At 38.9% G+C, this 21,543-nt stretch overlaps 1 protein-coding gene across 2 annotated transcripts in view; it reads right to left on the bottom strand.

Moving 5' to 3' along the window:
• Positions 1 to 21,543, bottom strand: part of UMODL1 (uromodulin like 1) — a 46,034-nt gene that overhangs the window by 15,995 nt on the left and 8,496 nt on the right. For both annotated transcript variants that reach the window (XR_015734480.1, XM_034423948.3), the window contains exons 3-13: positions 18,391 to 18,552; positions 17,920 to 18,035; positions 17,274 to 17,466; positions 15,334 to 15,447; positions 12,488 to 12,742; positions 12,139 to 12,251; positions 11,680 to 11,899; positions 9,485 to 9,622; positions 5,509 to 6,147; positions 4,168 to 4,422; positions 3,179 to 3,291 (exon numbers count right to left, since the gene is read on the bottom strand). Coding sequence is in view for 1 of the 2 variants with exons in the window: in XM_034423948.3 (XP_034279839.2) it covers positions 3,179 to 3,291; positions 4,168 to 4,422; positions 5,509 to 6,147; positions 9,485 to 9,622; positions 11,680 to 11,899; positions 12,139 to 12,251; positions 12,488 to 12,742; positions 15,334 to 15,447; positions 17,274 to 17,466; positions 17,920 to 18,035; positions 18,391 to 18,552 (2,318 nt within the window). In the remaining variant the exon portion in view is untranslated. The remainder of the gene's footprint in view (positions 1 to 3,178; positions 3,292 to 4,167; positions 4,423 to 5,508; positions 6,148 to 9,484; positions 9,623 to 11,679; positions 11,900 to 12,138; positions 12,252 to 12,487; positions 12,743 to 15,333; positions 15,448 to 17,273; positions 17,467 to 17,919; positions 18,036 to 18,390; positions 18,553 to 21,543) is intronic.

Here is a 21,543-nt window from a genome sequence, read left to right as displayed (position 1 = left end):
CACGACCCCACTTCACGAAAAGGGACTCACATCCGGCTATCTGAGGCACAGTGGTCTCCCTCGGATCAAGACCCTCTCTTATAATGACCGCCACCCCCCCGCCCCTGCCCTGAACTCTCGGCTGATGAAATGCACGGAAGCCTGATGGGCACATCTCCACGAGGGGAACCCCCCCCTCATGGCCCAACCAGGTCTCCGTAATACCTGCCAGGTCCGCTCCCCCCTCCTGAATAAGATCACAAATGAGGGGGGCTTTATTTACTACGGACCTGGCATTACACAACATCAGCCGGAAACTCGGGCCCTGAGACTCTAAGCAGCCTGAGGAACGGGAAGAGCTAAGGGGACCGGGGCACGCAATCGCTCAGAGATAGCGAGCGCGTGCCCCCACCACACGATGCGGCCCCCTGCTCCCGCCATACCTGCCCCTCCCACTCAGCGTATTGATGGAAAAGCCCTCAATAGAGGGCATTCTAACAGTCCCCTTTCCCCCAGAGTCCGTACCCCCTATGGCACCATTAACAGCCAGACTGGCCTCCCTCCCCACCCCCCTCCCCAAACCCCTTAAAAATTTACACAAAGACAATTTTAAAAAACCCCTCAGCCCCCTCTTTGCGGCATGCCACCTCTCAGGATTCCAAAATCCGTCATCAAGGTAGGCCCTCGATAACGTGGGGGGCCAAGCCTGCGAGAGGGGGGAATCTCGCAGACCAAGAAGCTCCGCTGCTGTGTACATCTTGCCACAGGGATGGGGTGACCGTCCCCTAAAGGGTCCATACAGAAAAGTCCGAGGGAGAACATAAAAAGACAGGAGCCACAAAAGGATTCAAGACCCAGTCCACTGTTCTCTCACAACAGAGGCCAAGTCCGTCTCCAGGTCGACACAGTCCAAGGGGGGAGGAAGAATAAATCATACCGCCCTCTCACAGTGGCTTGGCTCGATGGTCTACCCCCTTTACTGGTGAGATGGAAGTAATGGTTCAACTTGCGCACTTGGCACCCATAATATAGGTCCAAAATCCGCCCTCTCACAGCGGATTCGATGATCCGTCCCTCTGCCAGCAAAGTGTAAGTGTAAAGTGCAGGTGCCGAATGATGGTACAACAGAGACAGTACAGCACCCAGGATATAAGTCCCCAATCCGCCCTCTCACAGCGGTTTGTCCGATGGTCATTCCCCTGCCAGCAGGTACAAAGTGCAAAGTGCAAAATAGCTAATGCCATCCCAGCTCAGCCCGTGGGGCTCAGAGCCCAAGTCACTCTCTCACAGTGGTTAGGCTCTTGGCTGGTCCTCTCAGCTGGTGGGATGGAGTCATATACCAGCTCCTGTTCAGATGATATTAGTCCTCCAAACAAATAGGGGAAGGGCTCAGGTGGAATAAGCGAGCTATTTATGTCAGCGAGGTGAAGCCAAAAGAGGGCGCAAGTCCGAGAAGGGCGTGTTCCAAGGGGGGAGAGATGGAAAGAGGGGGGGTTACACTTTAACCCCCCCAGTCCCCGAGGGCACTCTAAAACACCCCAGCGGAGACCCCCCCTCAATAACACACCCAATCCTCGTCTATCCTGGCTCGAAAAGATGGTCCTCGGCCACATTAGCGCCCCTCATCAAGGCCATGGGGCGCTCCTCTCCCCGCCAGAGCCAGCCGGAAGTCTTCACGGTTGTTGCCCTCGTCGCCATCCCCCACTGCCGTAATGAAATCCCGGTAGTGTCCCTGAGATTTTTTAGGGAACTGGCAGCCCCAACAGCCCCGACAGCACCTCAACAAAGCCAGAGCCTGGGGCAGTGTCCACGTGGTAGGCGCCCCCAGCGCAATGCCACCGCCGCCGCTTCCACTCCCAGCGAGCTCCAGCTAGGGGGGAAAAACGCTGCCACGCCGCCTCTCAGCTGTTCCGAGGCTTCCGAGCCTCGCCGACGCTGTGCTCTCTGCTCTCTGCTCTCTACTCCCACCACGATGTTCAAGAGGGAGCAGAAAGCCATCCCCGGAATGGGAGGAAGTTCCCCCAACTGGACCCGGGTCGCCAGGTCTTCAGGGCGACCCTCAGAGGCTCCCAAAAGGTAGGTCAGTGCCCATCCTCACGCCGCGATCTCAGCTAGCGTCGCCATCTTGCGCATGCTATCTTGATCTCAGGTTGAGCCTGAGTCTGTTCCTCCCCATCCAGATCCGTACGGCCTCCAGGCACCGGGACATCACCTCGAGGGCATCATTGGGGTGGTCTGGGGTGGAGATGTACAGCTGGGTGTCATCAGCGTACTGGTGGTACTTCACCCCAAAACCACGGATGATCTCACCCAGCGGCTTCACATAAATGTTGAACAGAAGGGGCTAGAGGACCGATCCTTGTGGCACCCCACATACAAGGGGCCTCGGGGTCGACCTCTGCCCCCCTGTCAACACAGACTGCGACCGGTCGGAGAGAAAGGAGGAGAACCACTGTAAAACAGTGCCCCCCACCCCCCAACCCTTCCAACCGGTGCAGCATGATACCATGGTCGATGGTATCAAAAGCCGTTGAGAGGTCTAATAGGACCAGGACAGAGGAGCAACCCCTGTCCCGAGCCCTCCACTGATCATCAACCAATGTGACCAATGCCGTCTCTGTGCTGTACCCGGGCCTGAAGCCCAACTGGAACGGATCTAGATAAGTCGATTCATCCAGGTACTGAGGCAGCTGTCGTGCAACCACGCTCTCAACAACCTTCGCAACAAAGTGAAGGTTGGAGACAGGACGATAATTTGCTAACACAGCCGGTTCATGCTTATGACCGTTGCCATGTCCCAAGATCATACGATCACCTTTTGCAACCTTTTGATGAGCAAAATCAATGGGGAAGCCAGATTCACTTAACAATCACAGTACTAATTTATCAACTGCAATGATTCACTTACCAACTGTGGCAAAAAATGTCATAAAATGGGGGGAAACTCACTTAATAAATGTCTCACTTAACAACAGAAATTTTCGGCTATTTTTAGTTTTGTAATTTTTATCCCCATTTCAGATTTGCAAGTTGCAACATTGCCATAGAATTATTATTCCACATTATGGACTTATCATGGGACATGATGGACTCTGTATCCTAGATCATACTCGATAAAATAAATATCTGATTATGTCCATTATAGAGCTGTCTCATTTTTAAAAAAGTATCATCATCATCATCATCATCATCATCTTACTTCATTAAGAAACATGTTTGAAAAACGTTGGTGCTTTTCACTTCTTGAGTTACTGAACTCTGAGCTATAGTTCAGATTCACTATCCTAACCGTCCCATTAAACTTCTGGGCAGCTGCAAGATATGAGAAGGTGACCAAAGTTAGACAAGCATTGTTAGTTAAAATATGAGTAATCAGTTTGTGGTCAGGTTCTAGACATCAAATACATTATGCCAACTCACTTTTACACTTCAAATAGAAAATCAAAGGAATATCTTAAAAGCAACTGAAAAGAAGCAACTTTACATTTAGAGACACAAGTGATATTTACCATCTGAGTGTTTTGTCTCTACGATCAAAGATTTGCAGAACAGTTTTTGCTCTTTTGAACAAATAAAATAATTGTGAAAACAACATAGTGATGAAGATTAAAATATCACATTCATCATATACTACCATATGTACAAATATTAGCAAACTAAATCAAATAGTCTGAATTAATAGCTAACAATATTTATCATGCACAATATAATTTTTTTAAAAAGTAGAAAAAACAAAAAAAGAACCCCAAAGTCCTCTTTCTTCGTCCATCTACTACCATTTGTTAAAAAGAAATGTGTTGATGATTAGCATATAGCAACAATTATTACTGCAAATATGATATATTTAGAACACAACTATTATTATGTTATATTCTAATTATTCTGGATATTCACTTACCAACTGCGAATCAATGGATTCAATAATCAATAATTTTGATTACTTTCTTTGTAAATTCCAAAAAACCCAAATATAACCAACGGGAACATTTTGAGAAGTTGCAATTACTCTAAACTTGATTCCGTAAATAGGAAGGATATTTGGAAAGAGAATAGCATGCTAGTATGCTAGACATCTGATGTTACTGACTCTCTGTTCATATTTACTTAGGTTAAACTGGAAAGGTAACACTTTCTGTTATGGACATCTGCAGTAGTAGATGCACGCTATGATATTTTATGTTGCTTTACCTGTCTTAACTTTACGCTGCATGGTTTCACTTTCATTTCCATAAAATACTAGCTTTATTTTAACAGTGTACAAAGTTCCTGCTTTTAGTTCGGAAATATTCAGATGACTGCTTTGGGTTTTAACCTTCTTTATCAGCTGTTCCTCCTCAAAAAAAAGAAAATGGAAAGTAGTATTTGCTGGAAAATGTGTAGTCCAGGAAATCTGAAAGCTAGTATTTGTCACATTGGAAAAAAATATTCTTTCAGCTGGAAATGCTGAAAAGACAAAAGGAAACAATTGAATCCATTCTTAGAATTATCTATCACATTTGTTTTATGAACAATTTGATGGTTTATTAAAAAGAATCTTTGATAGTGTAGAAACCTGTTGCTTGGATTTTTTTTTTCTCAGCCCCAACTAGAGAATGGGTTTAGATCAGGGGTTCCGAATCCTGGTTCCGTGGACCAATACTAGTCCATGGTCTGTTGGGAACTGGGTTGTCCAAGTGGTGGGTGAGCACATTAAACTTCATTCACACAGGTGCAGAATCTAGGTTGTGCATGCAAAATCACCCCCCCCCACTGCCACCACTACTTCCATCATTGTCGCCATTGCTGCAGCCAGTCTATGGGACCAGAAAGGTTGGGGACATTTGGCTTAGATGATACCTATCTGGTTAATCTTTGGACAAGGCTAAAAAAGAACCTAAATAACAACTGATACAATTTTGGAAGAATAGTTAATTGTATGAAAACTTTTCTTCTATTGTGACCCTGCTCATGTAATTAGTGCAAATAATGAACACCTATTTTAGGGGGCGCAGTGGCCTCACTGCTAAGATGCTGGGCTTGTTGACTAGAAAGTTGGCAATTTGAGATCCAAGCACTGTGTGACAGGGTGAGCTACCATTCCTGCTCCAACTCCTGCCATCCTTGCAGTTTGAAAGCACGCAATTGCAAGCAGATAACTAGGTACCACTTTGGTGGGAAGTAACAGTATTGTGTGCACTTCCACATATAGTCATGTTGGCCACGTGACCACAGAAGCCTGCTCGGACAATGCTGACTCCCTCAGCTAGGAAACAGAGATGAGCACCAATCCCTAGAGTCAAACACAACTGGACAGGGGAAACCTTTATCTTTTTATTTTACAAACAAAGGAACTGGTTGGGCTAGGTATTTGTTTAAATCCCATGAAAATATTAGAACTTCAGTGTTCTTTTTTCTTTCTTTCTTATTTATTTAAATGGAACCACTCCTCTGGCTTGTTGCCACTAGCGTCCATTTTCTAAACCACGCTGCCTTTCTCATTGTAATAACCTATTACTTTTAAAGTCAATGCTAAAATAAAGGTATACTCACCACTAAAATTTGTAGCAAGGGAGACGGTCATATTCTCCTTGAAAGAGGATGGTGATGCTGTACTGTTTCTTTCATTAGACCAAGAGTTGTTATTTCCCCCCACATGGCTATCAAGGGTATGGTTCAAAGCATGAAATCTGGGGTTTTCGGTTACATTCATGGCTATAATATTCTCAGAACTTCTTTCAATTGAGAAGCTAGGTGTGCTGGCTTCTACTGTAGTTTCATTTCTCTTAAAAGAATAGGTTTCTATGTTTGAAACTCCAAGTGATGAGGTTATTGAAGAGTTTTGCTGATCTTGGGTGGTCCATCTCTCTTCAGCTACAGTTCCATTTGAGACTGTTACATTGCCCGACCATTTTGGAGCCAAAGTAACTGTTTCTGGGCTATTTAAGCTATCCTTAACTGTTTCTGGGCTATCGCTGAAATTCCCTAATATGTTCATCTTCTGAGATGTTGCCAATGTCTTCTCTGCTGGAAGAGTGCTTGACTCCTGGATGCCACTAGAGGGCAGCACTGTTGCTTCAGTATACTTAATGAAAGGTGACACTTCCTGTATTTCTGCCATTGAGAAAGGTGCGGTAGTTGTATAATCAGTTACATTTGATCCCTGTGTAGTAACAGGATCCACAATTTCACCTGAATAGCAACATTTTGTACATAGTAAGTATAAATGTAATAACACAGAGTGATACTTTCTTTCATTTATGCATGAAAAAAATATTAGCTACAATGAATTAATTATACATATTAATTAAGTTAGCTGCAATGAATTAATTATACAAATGAAACAGTAGCTAGCTCTGTTCATGCATTACTCCATGTAAGTAGGCTCCAAGTTCTAAATAATACAGGACCCATGTTGCATCTCCTTATTTAGCTATACTCCTCAAACTTCATCTGTTGAAAAGATTGAAAAGGGAACTAAACAAGAATGTTCAGGGGAGGTGGGTGCTACAACTACACAATCAAATTCTTGCCCCTTTCTTACATGTGACATGTATGCAACACATGTCAAAAAAATTGTGGGAGTACAAGTGCATAGTTGCAGCCACTATCTTGACTAAGGTGACCAGATTTTAACATTGGTAAAGAGGGACATTGTGGGCGTGGCTTATTTTGTGGGCGTGGCTAGCTGGTCACGTGACTGGGTGGGCGTGGCTAGCTGGTCATGTGACCGGGTGGCCATGGCTATGTGTATAGGGTAAGGTGAACAGATTTTAACATTGGTAAGAAGGACACCATTGTGGGCGTGACTTATTGTGTGGGCGTGGCTTGGAAGCCATGTGACTGGGTGGGCGTGGCTAGCTGGTCATGTGACCGGGTGGCCATGGCTATGTGTATAGGGACTACTCAGAGGGCTGAAAAGTCATTTCTGACAGGTCCTCACACTTATGACCATCCTCACATTTATGCCCGTGCAGTATTCTTGACAACCATGTCACTCATTTCACAACTGCTTCTCTTCACCATGGTGATAAGATAGGGCAAAAACGTAAAATGTGAGGACAGTCGTAAGTTCGAGGACTGGTCAAAAGTGCGAGGACCAGTCAAAAATAACTTTTTCAGCCCTCTGAGTAGTCCATATGCACAAAAGGACTAACCAGAGGGCTGAAAAAAGTCATTTCTGACAGGTCCTCGCACTTTTGAATGGTCCTCACACTTATGACCATCCTCACATTTATGCCCGTGCAGCATTCTTAACAACTATGTCACTCATTTCACAACTGCTTCTCTTCACCATGATGACAAGATAGGGCAAAAATGTAAAATGTGAGGACAGTCGTAAGTTCGAGGACTGGTCAAAAGTGTGAGGACCAGTCAAAAATAACTTTTTCAGCCCTCTGAGTAGTCCATATGCATTAAAGGATACAGCAATAGAGAGGGATGAAGGAATGGAAATTAGAGTAGGAGTGAGGGTAAGAGAGGGAGGAAGAGAGGAGGAGAAGGAGAAAGGAAGAGGAAGTAGGGAGGAGAAAAAGAGGGTGGGGGGAAGAGAAAGTAAGAAGGAAAGAAAAGAGAGTGGTGGTAGGTTTGAGGAGAAAGATTGCTGTACAATAAAAAAGATGAAAGGGAAGAAAACCAACCCCAAGCAAATATAAAGATTAAGATTAAGAATGAATTGTTAAACTTTAAAGAATAAAAGAGAACAAATATGAATAAATAGCAATAATTAGAAACACACATACAAACATACAATGTATTTTCTTTGAACAGAATATTTGGCTGGTTCACAAATTTAAACAGCGTTTAGTCATTTCAATTAAATTTACAATTTCTATATTTCCTTTTTGCCATATTTATTCCTCATCTATTTTTTTAAAAAACCAATATTACCCTTCATCCTCATCTCTAATCTTAATCAAATTCAATTTTTCCCTTCTATTCTATATTATATCCCTTCCCATTGTCATCTATTTTTATATCCATCCTCACATTGGTTAATTATGTAATTATGTAATACAGTTGTTTAATACAAATTCAACATTTTAATATAAATCAATTAGTTATATAACTATCTTTTTTGTATATTAATCAATATGAACATGAATATTCCAATTATTTCCATGCAATCCAATTTCTTACAAATCAATTAATTATATTTACCAATAATAATAAACCAAATAATTTCCCCCATATATTCCTCCAAACCACAACTTAACCATTTCTGCTTTCAACACAATATACAATTATTAATAGTATCTCAATTATTACAATTCCCTAGTTAAATAGAGCTTTTTTTCTTTTGTGTTTTAAAATCTTGAACTCTCCTCTTTTGTCCAAAATTTCCCATTGTTTGCAGTTTTGTACCTACCTTTTTTGGTGAGGAAAAAGAAAAAGAAAAAGAAAGAAATCTCTCTCTGCCTCATTTTGTCACGTTGCAGCTTTACTTTCGCTTTCGCCTTTGTTTTCAGCATAGCTAGGGGGAAAAAAATCTGCTCCAGGAACTTTTTGCAGCTTTTTGCAGCTTTTTGCAGCTAATTAACCTAGCGGAAGCTGTTAACGGGCTGTTTTTTCTATTTTTGCAGGCATGGGTCTACTCTTTTTTTTTTTAACACTGATCAGCTGTAGGTCGGCCCTTTGAAGCCCCGCGGCAAGAGTTTAAACAGTTTTTTTTCCCTCTAGCCATCAGCGGGGATTCAGGAGGCAGCCGGGACTCAGGAGGCAGAATGAAAAATTGGGACTTTTTTAAAACGCCGCGGGACGCGGGACAAATTGCTCAAAAGCGGGACTGTCCCGCCAAAAGCGGGACGTCTGGTCACCTTAATCTTGACCTTTTTTTTTAACAAACTCCCCACGGCCAGATGTAAGCATCCTCTATGTCAAACTCGCCGTGTCACATTGCCGTCACGTGACATTTCATGATGTTTTTCATTCACGGAGCTGGGGTGGGCGTGGCCTGCACGGGACGCATCCAGCCATGGGATATCAGTTTGACACCCCTGCTGTATGTGATCGGAATCTCTGAGTGCATCAGATTCCTAATCAAACAAAATCAGATTATTTTCAGGATTGCTTTTCCCACTATGAAACTGCTTAGTCATTTAGTTCCTTAGGAGAGACTTTTTTGAAGTTGCTTGATTCTCAGGCCTGATGAAATGGGCCTTTTCCTATGTGGCTTCAAGTCTGTGGACAATGCTCCCTAAGGACATTTGTTTTATCATCTCTTTTTGAAGGTGATAAAAATACATCTCTTTTACAAAACTTTATATTATTCATTATTTGAAATGCTTATTTTAATTCTGATTTTGATTTTAATTATATTAACTTTTTATATTTTTAAAAGTTATTGTACATCATCTTGAATGTTGGAAAAAGCTGTATAATAAATTTAATAATTGATTTTTTAAAATAATAAAATCAAAGAACCCTCACAGGTTCTTTCAGATTTTAATGCACCAAAGAAGACACTTTCCTAATTAATGGGAATAAACAAATCCTTCATCAAAGTATAAACCTTAGGGTATTTTTTTACCTTCACAGTTTCTGCCTGGTTGGGCTGGATTGGCACCTGTGTCTGTCTTGCATCTGCATATATATGAACCCACCGTATTTATACACTCTGCAGACATACTGCAATCGTTTTCTGCTCTACATGCACACTCATCCCAATCTGAAGTTCAAAAACCAACATTAAAAAAAAACAAAAATTAGGTTAAATTGGATGATAACAAGAAGCAAAGCATAAGCTCTTACTTTTATCATCCTCAGGAAATCCAGAATATTTGTCTCCGCAATTGTGGTTGCCAAGTCATCAAGAATATTTTTCAAATACATTTTTTATTTTTTGTTCACCTTTGAAATAGTATGCAGCATCCTGAAAATCTAAATCTCACCTTAGGAAACATCAAAGATATTCACTGCTTTCGGAGGTTAGGGTGACATTAACAGGGTTTCCCATTTCTTTCCAAGGCTAAAATAAAACAAGGAATCTTCCAAGCTATTCTTGGTCATTATGAGAATCCACAGAAAATGAACACACATCTATATCCTATCTTAATTGTTACGTGCAAGTCAGGGGTGGGTTCTACTTACCTTTACTACCAGTTCACAGTGGGGCCGCACACACGCTCTTCTGCGCATGTGCAGAAGCATTTTGATGATGTCAGGGTCAGTGAGCGGAGCCCCCTGCCGGTTTTACTACTGGTTCTATAGAACCGGTGCAAACCGGGGGCAACCCACCACTGGTGCAGGTGCTCCCACTGTAATTTTGGTTTTGGAATTACTCACAATATGTCCAAAACTGGCACGATCAATGTCACAATCCAGATTATGCATCCTTTTTTAAAAAGGTGATACCAAGTAAGTGACAGACACATATTTCAGCTAGGTACAACAAGTATCATACATCTGTGGAAATTTGGATGCTTTTGTGATCTGGGAGTCAGAATTTCCTGTTTTAGATGCAGATATTAATTCAATACCAGCATTTCATGAATCATTGTCTATGGTACACTATTGAGAGCTAAACACTTTTGGATATTGTAACAGAGACCTTATTAGATAGTACTATCCAGTGGTGAAATGCTACCGGTTCGCACTGATTCGGGCGAACCGGTAGTGATAAAAGCTACCGGTTCGAGCGAACCAGTAATTTAAAAAAAAGCTATCTGTTCATCCCAACTGGAATTTCCGACGATCAGCTGTGCCATGCAATTTATATTTGTTAGAAAGCTTTCTAGCAAATCTAAATCACGTGGCACAGCTGTTTCCCACCCCCTGTTCTACTTACCTTGTTAAGCCTTCTTTTTCCACGTGAAGCACCTGTTTGGCATGCACTGCGCATGCACATGCGTGCAGCGTGTTTGATGTGCAATGCACTTGCTCGCACACTGTGCTTTTGGCACCCACTGCGCATGCATGGGCAGCAAACCAGTGGCAATCCGCGGAGGATTTCACCACTGGTACTATCACAAGTACTTGTACAAATTTGCTCACAATTTTTCCATTGGAGAAATCCTCATTGTACAGGATAAAAGTCTTGAACCATTGAATATCACACAGCAGGTTATATAAATTATTTAAATATGATTCATGAATGTCTCACAATTGCACTGGTTCCTCTGGAGAACTAGTTAGGTACTTAAAAAAAAGAAAAGGAAGACAGATTGATAGCTTCTTACCCAAATTATTGTGTTTAGGAGGCATCCACTACAATGCCATAATACCAGGGTAGACAGCTACAGGACTGAATTTGATTGGATTGGATTGAATACTTTATTTGGCCAGGTGTAGTTAGACACACAAAGAATTTGTCTCCGGTACAGAAGCATTCAAAGCAGCAGAATAATAGTAATAATAACAATAAAAGAGGGAGTAAAGAAGATAATAAGGATAAATACTACTACAGCCACACTACATGGATTAGTGGACATTAGGCAGCACTGAGAGAATTAAGATGTTTGTGGGCCTCAGAATCTCCTCCAAATCAAACATTTGTGGCCCATTCTCTCATCATTTTTAAGGACATTTTCTTGCCAGAAATCTGTAGGAAATTATATCACCAGTATTTAGATCTCTAATAACACATTTTAGCAGCGATCCCAGTGAGATATAGGAGCCCCCCACAAAAAAGAGATGTAGGTACATAAGACTACCAAATCTTAGATAGCTAACACTGCTTCATAAAATAACTAAACTATAAGCCAGACTTTGAATTAGTTAATATACCTTCCACTGAAGAGCTCTTTGGGTCAATTCCAAGCATAGAACTGTTATGAAGTGATGCAATCATTGAGTCAAATGCAGATAAGTCTTTTGGAAATTTTAGATCTTGTATTATGATTTTAAGCTTCACAATAATACTTCCAGCTTTAATGGAATCCACTTGTACTTTCAGCTTCCTGGATAGGTGTAATGCATTCATACTTGAAGGATATGAATTCTTAATCTGAAAACAGATAAGAAAACTGTTGCTGTTTTAATGCCCTTGTGCATGCATACACACACACACACACACACAACCTCAGACATACACACTGAATTTCCTTCTCCTTGCTGTCATTTTTCTTTATACAGTATTTTCTGCATACTGCAACTAAAAATAAATAAGAAAATCATTGAAGTTGATAGTTGCATTACATAAAATTTATTCTGAGATTTCAAATATATAATGGGTTTTAGCATTACCTCAGCCATCAAAGTTCTAGAAAAATTCTGGTATTCTCTGCTGCTCACATTGAGAAACTGGTCAGTGAAGTTATAGTTCAAGATCCTTAGAGTTAAACCAAATATCAAGGCATCTAAAAGATACAGTATTAGTATACAGTATTAAAACAGTGATACAATGAGAGGTAAAACATATGAGAGCAGACAAATTAATAAAACCCTAATGCTCCCCAAATCCTAATTAGACACTTAAGGCACTTCAGATTTACAGTACTATCAGATCAAATTAGGGAGCTTTTTAAGAGAAAGATTTACATGTTAGAAAAAAAATTTAATTGAATAAAATAGCAGATATAATTGCATACAGTACCTGTTTTCACAATTCTACTGGAGGTAATATTTTTGCCGCAAGCTTCATAGCTGATGTTCATTGTATACATTACACCTGCTTCTAGATTTAACATAGTTAGCTTCATATCTGTGGTTTCCATTCTTTCAACAAGTTCCTTGTCTTTGTACACTTCTGCTCGGAATGAATGGTTCTGCAAAGAATTTATACTCCAAGATGCTTCAAAACTGCTGCTAGTTACATTGAAGATCTTGTGGTTTTTAATAGAAGGAGAATCTGCAACAACAAATGTGTGAGTGCTATCATATTCGAGGGAAATAAAAACCTTCTGCGGTCATATTTTGTGTGGCTAAGGAATGATAGGCATGCACTTTAATTGCATAAAATAGTTTGTTTAGTATTTCCTTTTAGCAATAAATGAAGTCAATGCAGAATTTGATTCATGGGCTGAGGGGCAGAAATTTTTTCTTCAACCTTTAGGGTAGAAATATAAGGTGCTCTATCTTGGCATTCCTTGTCTTTAGAAGGTCAGCCTTTTGTGTGGTTTCTGAAAATTTGTACATTTTTGCCATGGAATGAAATTAAACACTATGCTATTTAGGATTCAAGTTATTGATTTGGAAATTTGGCTGGACCTAAATGGCTTGGGATTTTGTTTTCTATTCCACATTAATATAATAAGTAAGTGGTTGTTCCACTAAGATCATTTGCTACTTGGCAAGTAGTATAGATTTTATTTAGTTATTAAAATTATATGCCACCCATCTTGTTGGAGGTGATACCATGGACAATCTTACAAAATGATGAGGCCTATTCTATTTCTTGCTGTCATTTGGCTGAAGAAGGTGAAGAATGACACTAGTCATTAGAGCTGATTGGAAGTTCAGTCTATCAAATATTAGTCACCATCTCTGGAAAGCAAAAGATCGAATTTTAGTTAGTCTTCCTCTTGGAACCAAAGGAAGTTCACTCAAAGGTACCCACACAGCAGTTTACCTGTTCTGTTATAATCAACTCATCTTACCCTGTTTCCCCCAAAATAAGACATCCCTTGATAATAATCGGGCTTTTGAGCGTATGGCAATAAGGCCAAGCGCTTATTTCAGGGTTCAAAAAAATTAAGACAGGATCTTATTTTCAGGGAAACACGGTATTTTATTTAAGTCTAGCAAATGCACACAAAATTCAAATTTCAGGATTAAACTAAAATAATTCTTTGGCTATAATTTTCCAAGCAGCTCATATCTTCCATTATAAATGTTATGTTCAAATGCTTATCTTTTCCTGCTCCAGAGCTTCCGGTGCATTTCTTTGTGCAGTTGGGACATGTAGAAATGTTCCACTAAATTCAACAGAAAAATGTACATTTGCCTTCACATCAAGGCTATCAAAGTGAAAATGTCATCACATGTGTCCCTCAAGATTCAGGATTGTTTCCACTGAACATGTGGGACTCATGAACTGTTTCTGTTGGCCCCAAGGGTTGAATGGTCAGGTTAAAAGCTGACTCTTCAGATTGTTAGGGGCACAGTGAAGAAAAAGGAAATAAGCGGTTCAGTAATTGTGTCTTTACTTTGAAGCTTAAACTATTTGAAGACTAGTACCATACAGGAGTGAAATACTCCTGGTTCTGACCGGATCACCCGATCCGATAGTGATGACAATGGGTGGTTCAGAGAACCAATAGCAAAAATCCCTGCCCATCCCCCATGCCCAGCTGAGCTGCACGATCATCAGAGGCTTTTTTTTTTACTTTTAAAAGCATTTTTTCTTCGGTCAAAAAAATGCTTTTAAAAGTTTTTTTAAAAGCCTCTGATGATCATGCGGCTCAGCTGGGATCGTCAGAGCCTTTTAAAAGCATTTTTTTACAACCTCTTCAGCCAAAGAGGTTGTAGAAAAAATGCTTTTAAAAGTAAAAAAGAAAAAGAAAAAAAAAGTTGGCCATGCCCACCCAGTCACATTACACCCCCCCCCCCACAATCAGATTTTCTCCAATCTGATCCCTTCTAAATGTATTAAACTGAAATTCCTATTACTGCTGGTCAGGAGATTAAGGAAAGAACCTTTGGCCTTAGGTCTACGGAAGAAACATAATATGAGGTCCACTCCAGGCAGCAAAGCAGCTTGCACAAATACTAATTCTCACAAGACCAAAATGCCCACATTTCCTTTAAAAATCAGACATATACAGATTTAGAAACTGAGTGAAAAAGCACTTTTTATTTATTTTTGAAAGGTACTCTGGGACCTGCAACTGAAATATTGTTCCCAATTGAATGCATAAACAAATTTATTGGATTATAGTTGCACAAATAATTCTCTGGTACTCCAAACAGTAAATCTCATATGCCAAAATTGATAGGAGTCAAATATGTATTCATTTATATAAAAGAATGTGCTTTGATTAAAGCAGTTAAAATATGAAGCAGAATGAGCAATTAAGCAATCATTAACATTCTTTAAGCACCAATGTATGACATCTTATGGTAATCATTAACATTCTTTAAGCAATAATCTATAAAAGATCTCAGCTTCAGCACTTCATTCTATAAATCTAACTTTTTCAAATGATATTAAGATTTTAAGAAAGTCTTCAAGGCAAAAGCTTTCTGATAAACTATACTGAACAGTAATCTATTATTCTGAAATGGTAAGATATACCTACAAACAAAATGTGCCAGTAAGTCCATTAATTTGTTTCATTTACATAAGTATTCATTGGTTCCCTTATATACAGAGAAATGCTAAATAAATGATAGTGTAGACACAATTAAAAGAGAAAACATGCTTAAATAAAGCAGGTCCCAAAGGCCCTAAAGAAAGTAAATTTTAAAAATAAATGAATTTTAAAATATAAAGCAACTTACCACATTCAGAATCTACTGATACATGAATTTCAGGTGATGCAGATCTTGAATTTCTCAGCAAATTAGAAGAATGCATATTTTTAATCAGAATGTTGGGTATATTACGATCACAATCTGGATCAAGGAAAAGAATAATGAAACATGATCACAAGCCAGTAGGTATTCCTAAAAGCTAGCTGCAATATTTAACCAGCTGTGGAATGTAAAGGCAATATAGAGGCAATGTTTTGCTATATAGCATACTTATTTCTGCCTTCTTGTAACATTTACCTATCCTCCTATCACTTCTGGTCTGTTAGTGAAAAATGACAAAAAAAGTGGTTCGACTTGAGATAATATCTTCCTTTGTATCCTTTGATAAATTCTGGAACCTAAAGGATGTTCAGTTGAGTGCTCTGATCTTTGAAAGCAAGGAAAAGGAATAAAAAGAGGAGAGGGTTTTTTTAATGGTTTTTATGTTGAGATCACAACCATTTAAAAAAACCCTCTCCTCTTTTTATTCCTTTTCCTTGCTTTCAAAGATCAGAGCACTCAACTGAAGATAGACAGACAGACAGACAGACAGACAGACAAAAAGGAATCAATTCCAATAATTCCAATTCCATAAACCTCCCCTTCAGACTTATGTTGCTCATGGTAGCAAGCCACCCATGGGACCCCACCAATCTCAATAACATCTGCCCTCTTCCTGGATCAGTTTCTTCTTCCACAATTTTTAGAGAAACTGTCAAAGACTTTTCTCATTAATAAACATTAAGGCGTTGACAAGGAAGGAGAAGGTGCAATAATATGGTCTGCTATTTAATGTTGGGTGGTTGGTTGGTTGGTTGGTTTGGGTTGTTTTTTCAAATTTGTTTGCACTTACTTTAAAGGAATGTTCTTGTGACACTTTGTAGAAAATTGAAAAATTAAAAAAAATGGCCTGACTAGAATTTCCTACCATTCTGTATTTTGTTAATATATGCCATCATTTTTATATTTTAATGTATACATTCACAAACATTTTCTTACTGTGAATTCCCAAGGTGGCACCCACAGGTGTTTGTCTGGCAGTGACACTACCACTTACACCTGCAGGTTCCCTGCCACACCCTCAAATTTATTTTTTATTATTTTGATTAAGAAAACTAAATGGGAAATTAGAATGCTAAAAAAAACCTATGTTGTGGCCAGCCCAATGCTTTAATTGGAAATAACTGGAAATATGTCCAGTTATTCAGAAAAACAAAAGATAAAAGTAAAATGGTAGAGAGCATCATGGGAATAGGAGATAAAGAGGATGGTAGGAAGCAGCTTCACTAGTTTGCCTTTCAGAAATTGTGGGGGTTGTGACTGGCCATACCCTCAATAGCAATCTTTTTGACCCATGATATATATATATATATATAATCAAGCTACAAGTTTTCTCCTTGTCCCCTACAGACAGGAGAGATTTGCCCTAGATAAATACTAGATTGCATGTCTACAGATTAATAATTGCATTTGCTGAAATAAGTTTTAGATTAGTCGTAATACAAGCTTTTGAGGTTTTTTTCTACATTTCCCCCCAGATTCAAGAACAAGTAAAATTAGGCCTTAAGAAACAGCATAGCATTTAACTCTGTGATTGCACTGAAGTGAAAGCAGTTGTTGTATTAAGGTCTTGATGTGGATGTTAATTTTACTCCATGCGGCTAAATGCTGTGGCAAAAGATAGATTTGTATTATGATCTTCAGCTTTCAGTTTGTCACATATGACAAACTGTACTTGAGATTCACATAATGTGTATAAGGGATTTACTCTTTTCTGAAGATTCCCCTCCTCACATCCTAGAAAATGCCTTGTCACACTAGAGACCCTGTTTTCTAATACTGAAAATCCAAACATAAAGTAAAACCAGAAATTTTAAAAATCTGTTTTATAGAGCTGCTCTTCAGTCAAATATATCTGATATAGTAACCTTGTACAACAACGTCAATAACATCATATACTCTGATCACAATTTTCTTCAGCAAAGAAGAAATATTGACCAATGGAACCAGTTGCTGCAGTCCAACCAGGACATGAGACACTAATGTCTCTGCGTAAGTTTCTGACTTGGTTGTCTGGATATGATACACAGAGATGTTCATGGGCCACAATGCTCCAGTAATCTGGAAAAGAGAGAAACTCTTCTTAAACCTTATATAATACCACTGTAGACAAGTATATAGTTTTTCTTTAAATTCTATATATAAAGTGAAAAACAATGCAATCAAAATTAGATCCTTTCTAACACTATAAAAACTATGTTTCAATATTAACTTAACACATGATCTCTATTAAAGAGGCATTATTTTAGTCAGAATTTTATAATTTATTATTTTAATTACATTGAAATATTTAATAAATATTCAGCATTATTCACTTTAAGAACATTTTCATGTTCAAGCAATGTATTTGCCCGTAAACACACCAGAAAAAGGGGGTTTATCTGAAATGTAAGAGGAACAATATGTTCTATAACTTCTTTGTCCAGTAGGTGGCAGTCCAGTGTAGGCTGGGCTTTCTTACATCAAGAGAAATATACAGTACAGTTTATATATTACTATTCTGTTGATTCATACCATAGAGTGCAAAAAACGTGAATGATTCAGAAGCCTTGGAGCTACTTTGCATAATTCACTGAAATCCCTTTTCACAAGGACTGACACATTATACCAGTACTTTGTCACTGTTCGTTCTAGAATTTGAAAGAGAAAACAATCAGGTGGTAGTCAGAACTTTACATTAGTGCATAGATGCTGAACTAATATATTGGTCTTCTCATTTTCAGTGGTCTTGATTAACTGAAACTCACAAGGTGTGACACTATATGCATTTAATCAACCAATCAGAATTATCTATGAGACTAATATATTCTGCATCATAATTGATCTCTTGTGTGTGAAAACCCTGACAGAATTTTGAAACACACCTGAAATATCAGATCAAGGTTGCCTAAGAAGGAAAGACCCACAAATCAGATCTTCTGCATCAACTCCCCTACATCCGAAGAAGAAAAGAATAAGTAGCATGACAGTATTGTACTACTATACCTTCTGGAACAGGATCTGAACAATGGGTTCCCATAGATGTCTTACAGCACTTTTTATATCCTGGACAATCCATGTCAGACACACATGAACTCTTTACTGCTTCCCCTATCTTCATGGGACAGGCACCAGGTCTTGAAGCAAACTCGCTGGATCTGTTTATGGCTATAAAACAGAACATTTTACAATGATGGCCAAGATGCTAGTTTCTTTAGGTACATCTAAGAGCCTAACCATCCTCAATGGAATTTTCTTTTAAATTTATTTTGAACCAAACCTTGCCAATGCTATGAACATCAGATTCCAAAGTTCCTTTCCACAGAATTTTGAAGAAGCAGAAAAAATATTCTTGACTCAATAGGTTCTAGTCCCAGAGTCAATTGTCAGCCATTAGAGCAGAGGTCTTCAAACTTGGCAGCTTTAAGACTTGTGGACTTCTATTTCCAGAATTCAGGGAGTTGAAGTTCACAAGTCTTAAAGCTGCCAAGTTTGAGGACCCCTGCATTAGAGAAACCTGCTAGTGTTCCCTCTCTCTTTAATTGTTGTTACCTTACCTAAGTCATGACTAATGTCAAGGCAAAACATTAAGGCAGGGGTAGAGAGAGAGCAAGAATAAAGTCCATGCTTCCATATCTCTGTCCAGATTGTATTTATATTCCTCTCTGAGAAACCTAAATGTGGATTTAGATCTTTAATTATACAATATCAGAAGCTCTTGGTCTCTTTGATGCAACTCCCTTTATTTCCAGGTTAGGGTAATAAACATTATCTGAAGTTGAATGCCATGCCTGAAACCATTGTTAATTTGAATATTAGTCTGCCTTTAAAATGAAACCAAATATTTTGCTGGTGAAAAAGATAGTCAAGAGAGTTTTGAATTGGCATCAGACACTGTACATAAGTTATGCTGGTCTTTTTTCACACTAGCTTCCAGCTCACTTTGGAACAAAATTTGAAACATGGGTTTTCACCAGGGGTGAAATCCAGCAGGTTCTGACAGGTTCTGGAGAACCGGTAGCAGAAATTTTGAGTAGTTCGGAGAACTGGCAAATACTACCTCTGGCTGGCCCCAGAGTGGGGTGGGAATGGAGATTTTGCAATAACCTTCCCCCAGGAGTGGAGAGGGAATGGAGATTTTGCAGTATCCTTCCCCTGCCATGCCCACCAAGCCATGCCCACAGAACCGGTAGTAAAAAAAATTGGATTTCACCACTGGTTTTCACCTACAGAAGTAGAGAGCTGTACACTATTTGGAAACTTAGTACCTACCCAGTATATTTCTAGTTCTTTACTTTTTATGATTCATTTCTAAACTTTTAAGAAAACTGATTTTGCGGTTTGAAGAGTGGCTCTCTGAGAAAAGGTTTCTACAATGATAATGGAAGGCCTTCTCCAGAGAAGCCTGCTAAACTTCAGACCTGTTTTCATTCTGATAATCAACTTATTTATTGATTGGCACCATCAGTGGTTTTTAAACATGATTGTTATTTTAATCCTTTTAATAGTTTATTAGTTTTAGTGCCTATATGTATTGCTTGATTCTTTTGGCTCTACCTTTTTTAAATATAGTTGACTTTTATATTATACTGAATTATTTTGGATTTTTATAGATTTTATCATATTTTTACATGATTGCAAACAACACATAGAATTACCGTTACTGGTGATTAATAATTATATAATCAGTTTTCAATAATGTGGAAAGTATTATCAACTCTTTCATAATAATAACTATTATAATTTCACCCTATTTATAAGAGTCAGGATAGCAGTGAAATAGCCCATGGAAGGGATTCACTGTAGTATCTCATACAAACTGTTATGGCATAAAAATGATACAGGATGAGTTGTGACATCACAATGCATGCCCAACCTCTTATGCACTTGAATCCAATATGACTTGTGAACTTCAACTTCCAGAATTCAATATGACTTGTAGATTTCAACTCCCAGAATTTTGGGAGTTGAAGTCCACAAGTCATAAAAGGGCCATAGTTCCTTCCTGCTCTGGCATGTCTCTGGGATTGGCCACCACAGTAGCTATTGCAAGCATTTGCTGTGAAATTATAAGTACTTTATAAGGTGATTTACATTATTTCACTGCCATAAAAAAGTAGGGCATAGTGACAATCTGTGTCACTGGAGGGCCCCGATTATACTGATGCTAGTAATATGGTGGAAAGAAAGAACTGATATCAAAGATCAGTCCCATTATTTTAATGCAATTTCCCTGGTTTAATGCAGAAATTTATTTATCAACATAATTGATAAATAATAATAATAAAATAATAAAAGGAGCAATAAATAATGGCAATTATATTTCAACTGTAAGAAAATCTGACTTGATCAGAAACTTTGCAGGCCAGCAACATTTTGTGCAAAAATTAGATGACTAAGGTTTCCAGCAATGCAGAAATCTAAATCCACCTCCAATTTAAGTAATCCTTATATGCCAGCTAAGCAGATGAAAATGTAAGCCAGCCTCTCACATCTGTACCTTTCTGATAACAAGACCTAACAACATTCCAGTACTCTAATCAGAGAAATGTGAATGTCAGCCACTCCCTTGACCTTAATGATGAATAAACAGTCAGTACTTTTCCCCCCTCATTTCAGGAATGATTGCTTTCGCCTAGAGTATATCAATGCCAAGAGATGCTATTTTGTATGAATCCTTCTGCTAGAACGCTTAGCATAGTTATGAGCATTACATTTAAAGTGCATTTAACCACCCAGAAGTGATGCTTTTCCCACCAAAGGTAATTGCACCCAAGGAGGGGAAACATGTGACCCTCCAGTTGTTTCTGAACAAAAATTCCCAGCATCCCTCACTTCTGGCTATATTGAATTGGACTCTTGGGAATTATAGTACAGTACCATCCAGAAAGCCAAAGATTCTCCACGCTTGATTGCTAGAAATAAGCAAGAAATAAAGGATACTTAAAATAGAAAGATAAAAAGCACAAAGCATCCATATGCAAATAATCTAACAAAACTTCAATTAATTCAAAACAAATAGGCTTCAAACTAAATGAATCATACAAAATAAGTGGGAGATAATGCATGTATATCCGCTATTGATAACAAAAAAAAATCAATGCCCAAATAATATTATAATCCTAGTCTAGTGCTTATAGCATAAACCTCTAGCATGTT

Source organism: Pantherophis guttatus, chromosome 5 (genome assembly GCF_059756535.1).
Source record: "Pantherophis guttatus breed Tessera chromosome 5, ASM5975653v1, whole genome shotgun sequence".
NCBI lineage: Eukaryota > Metazoa > Chordata > Lepidosauria > Squamata > Colubridae > Pantherophis > Pantherophis guttatus.
This window is presented reverse-complemented; position numbering and strand designations above follow the sequence as displayed.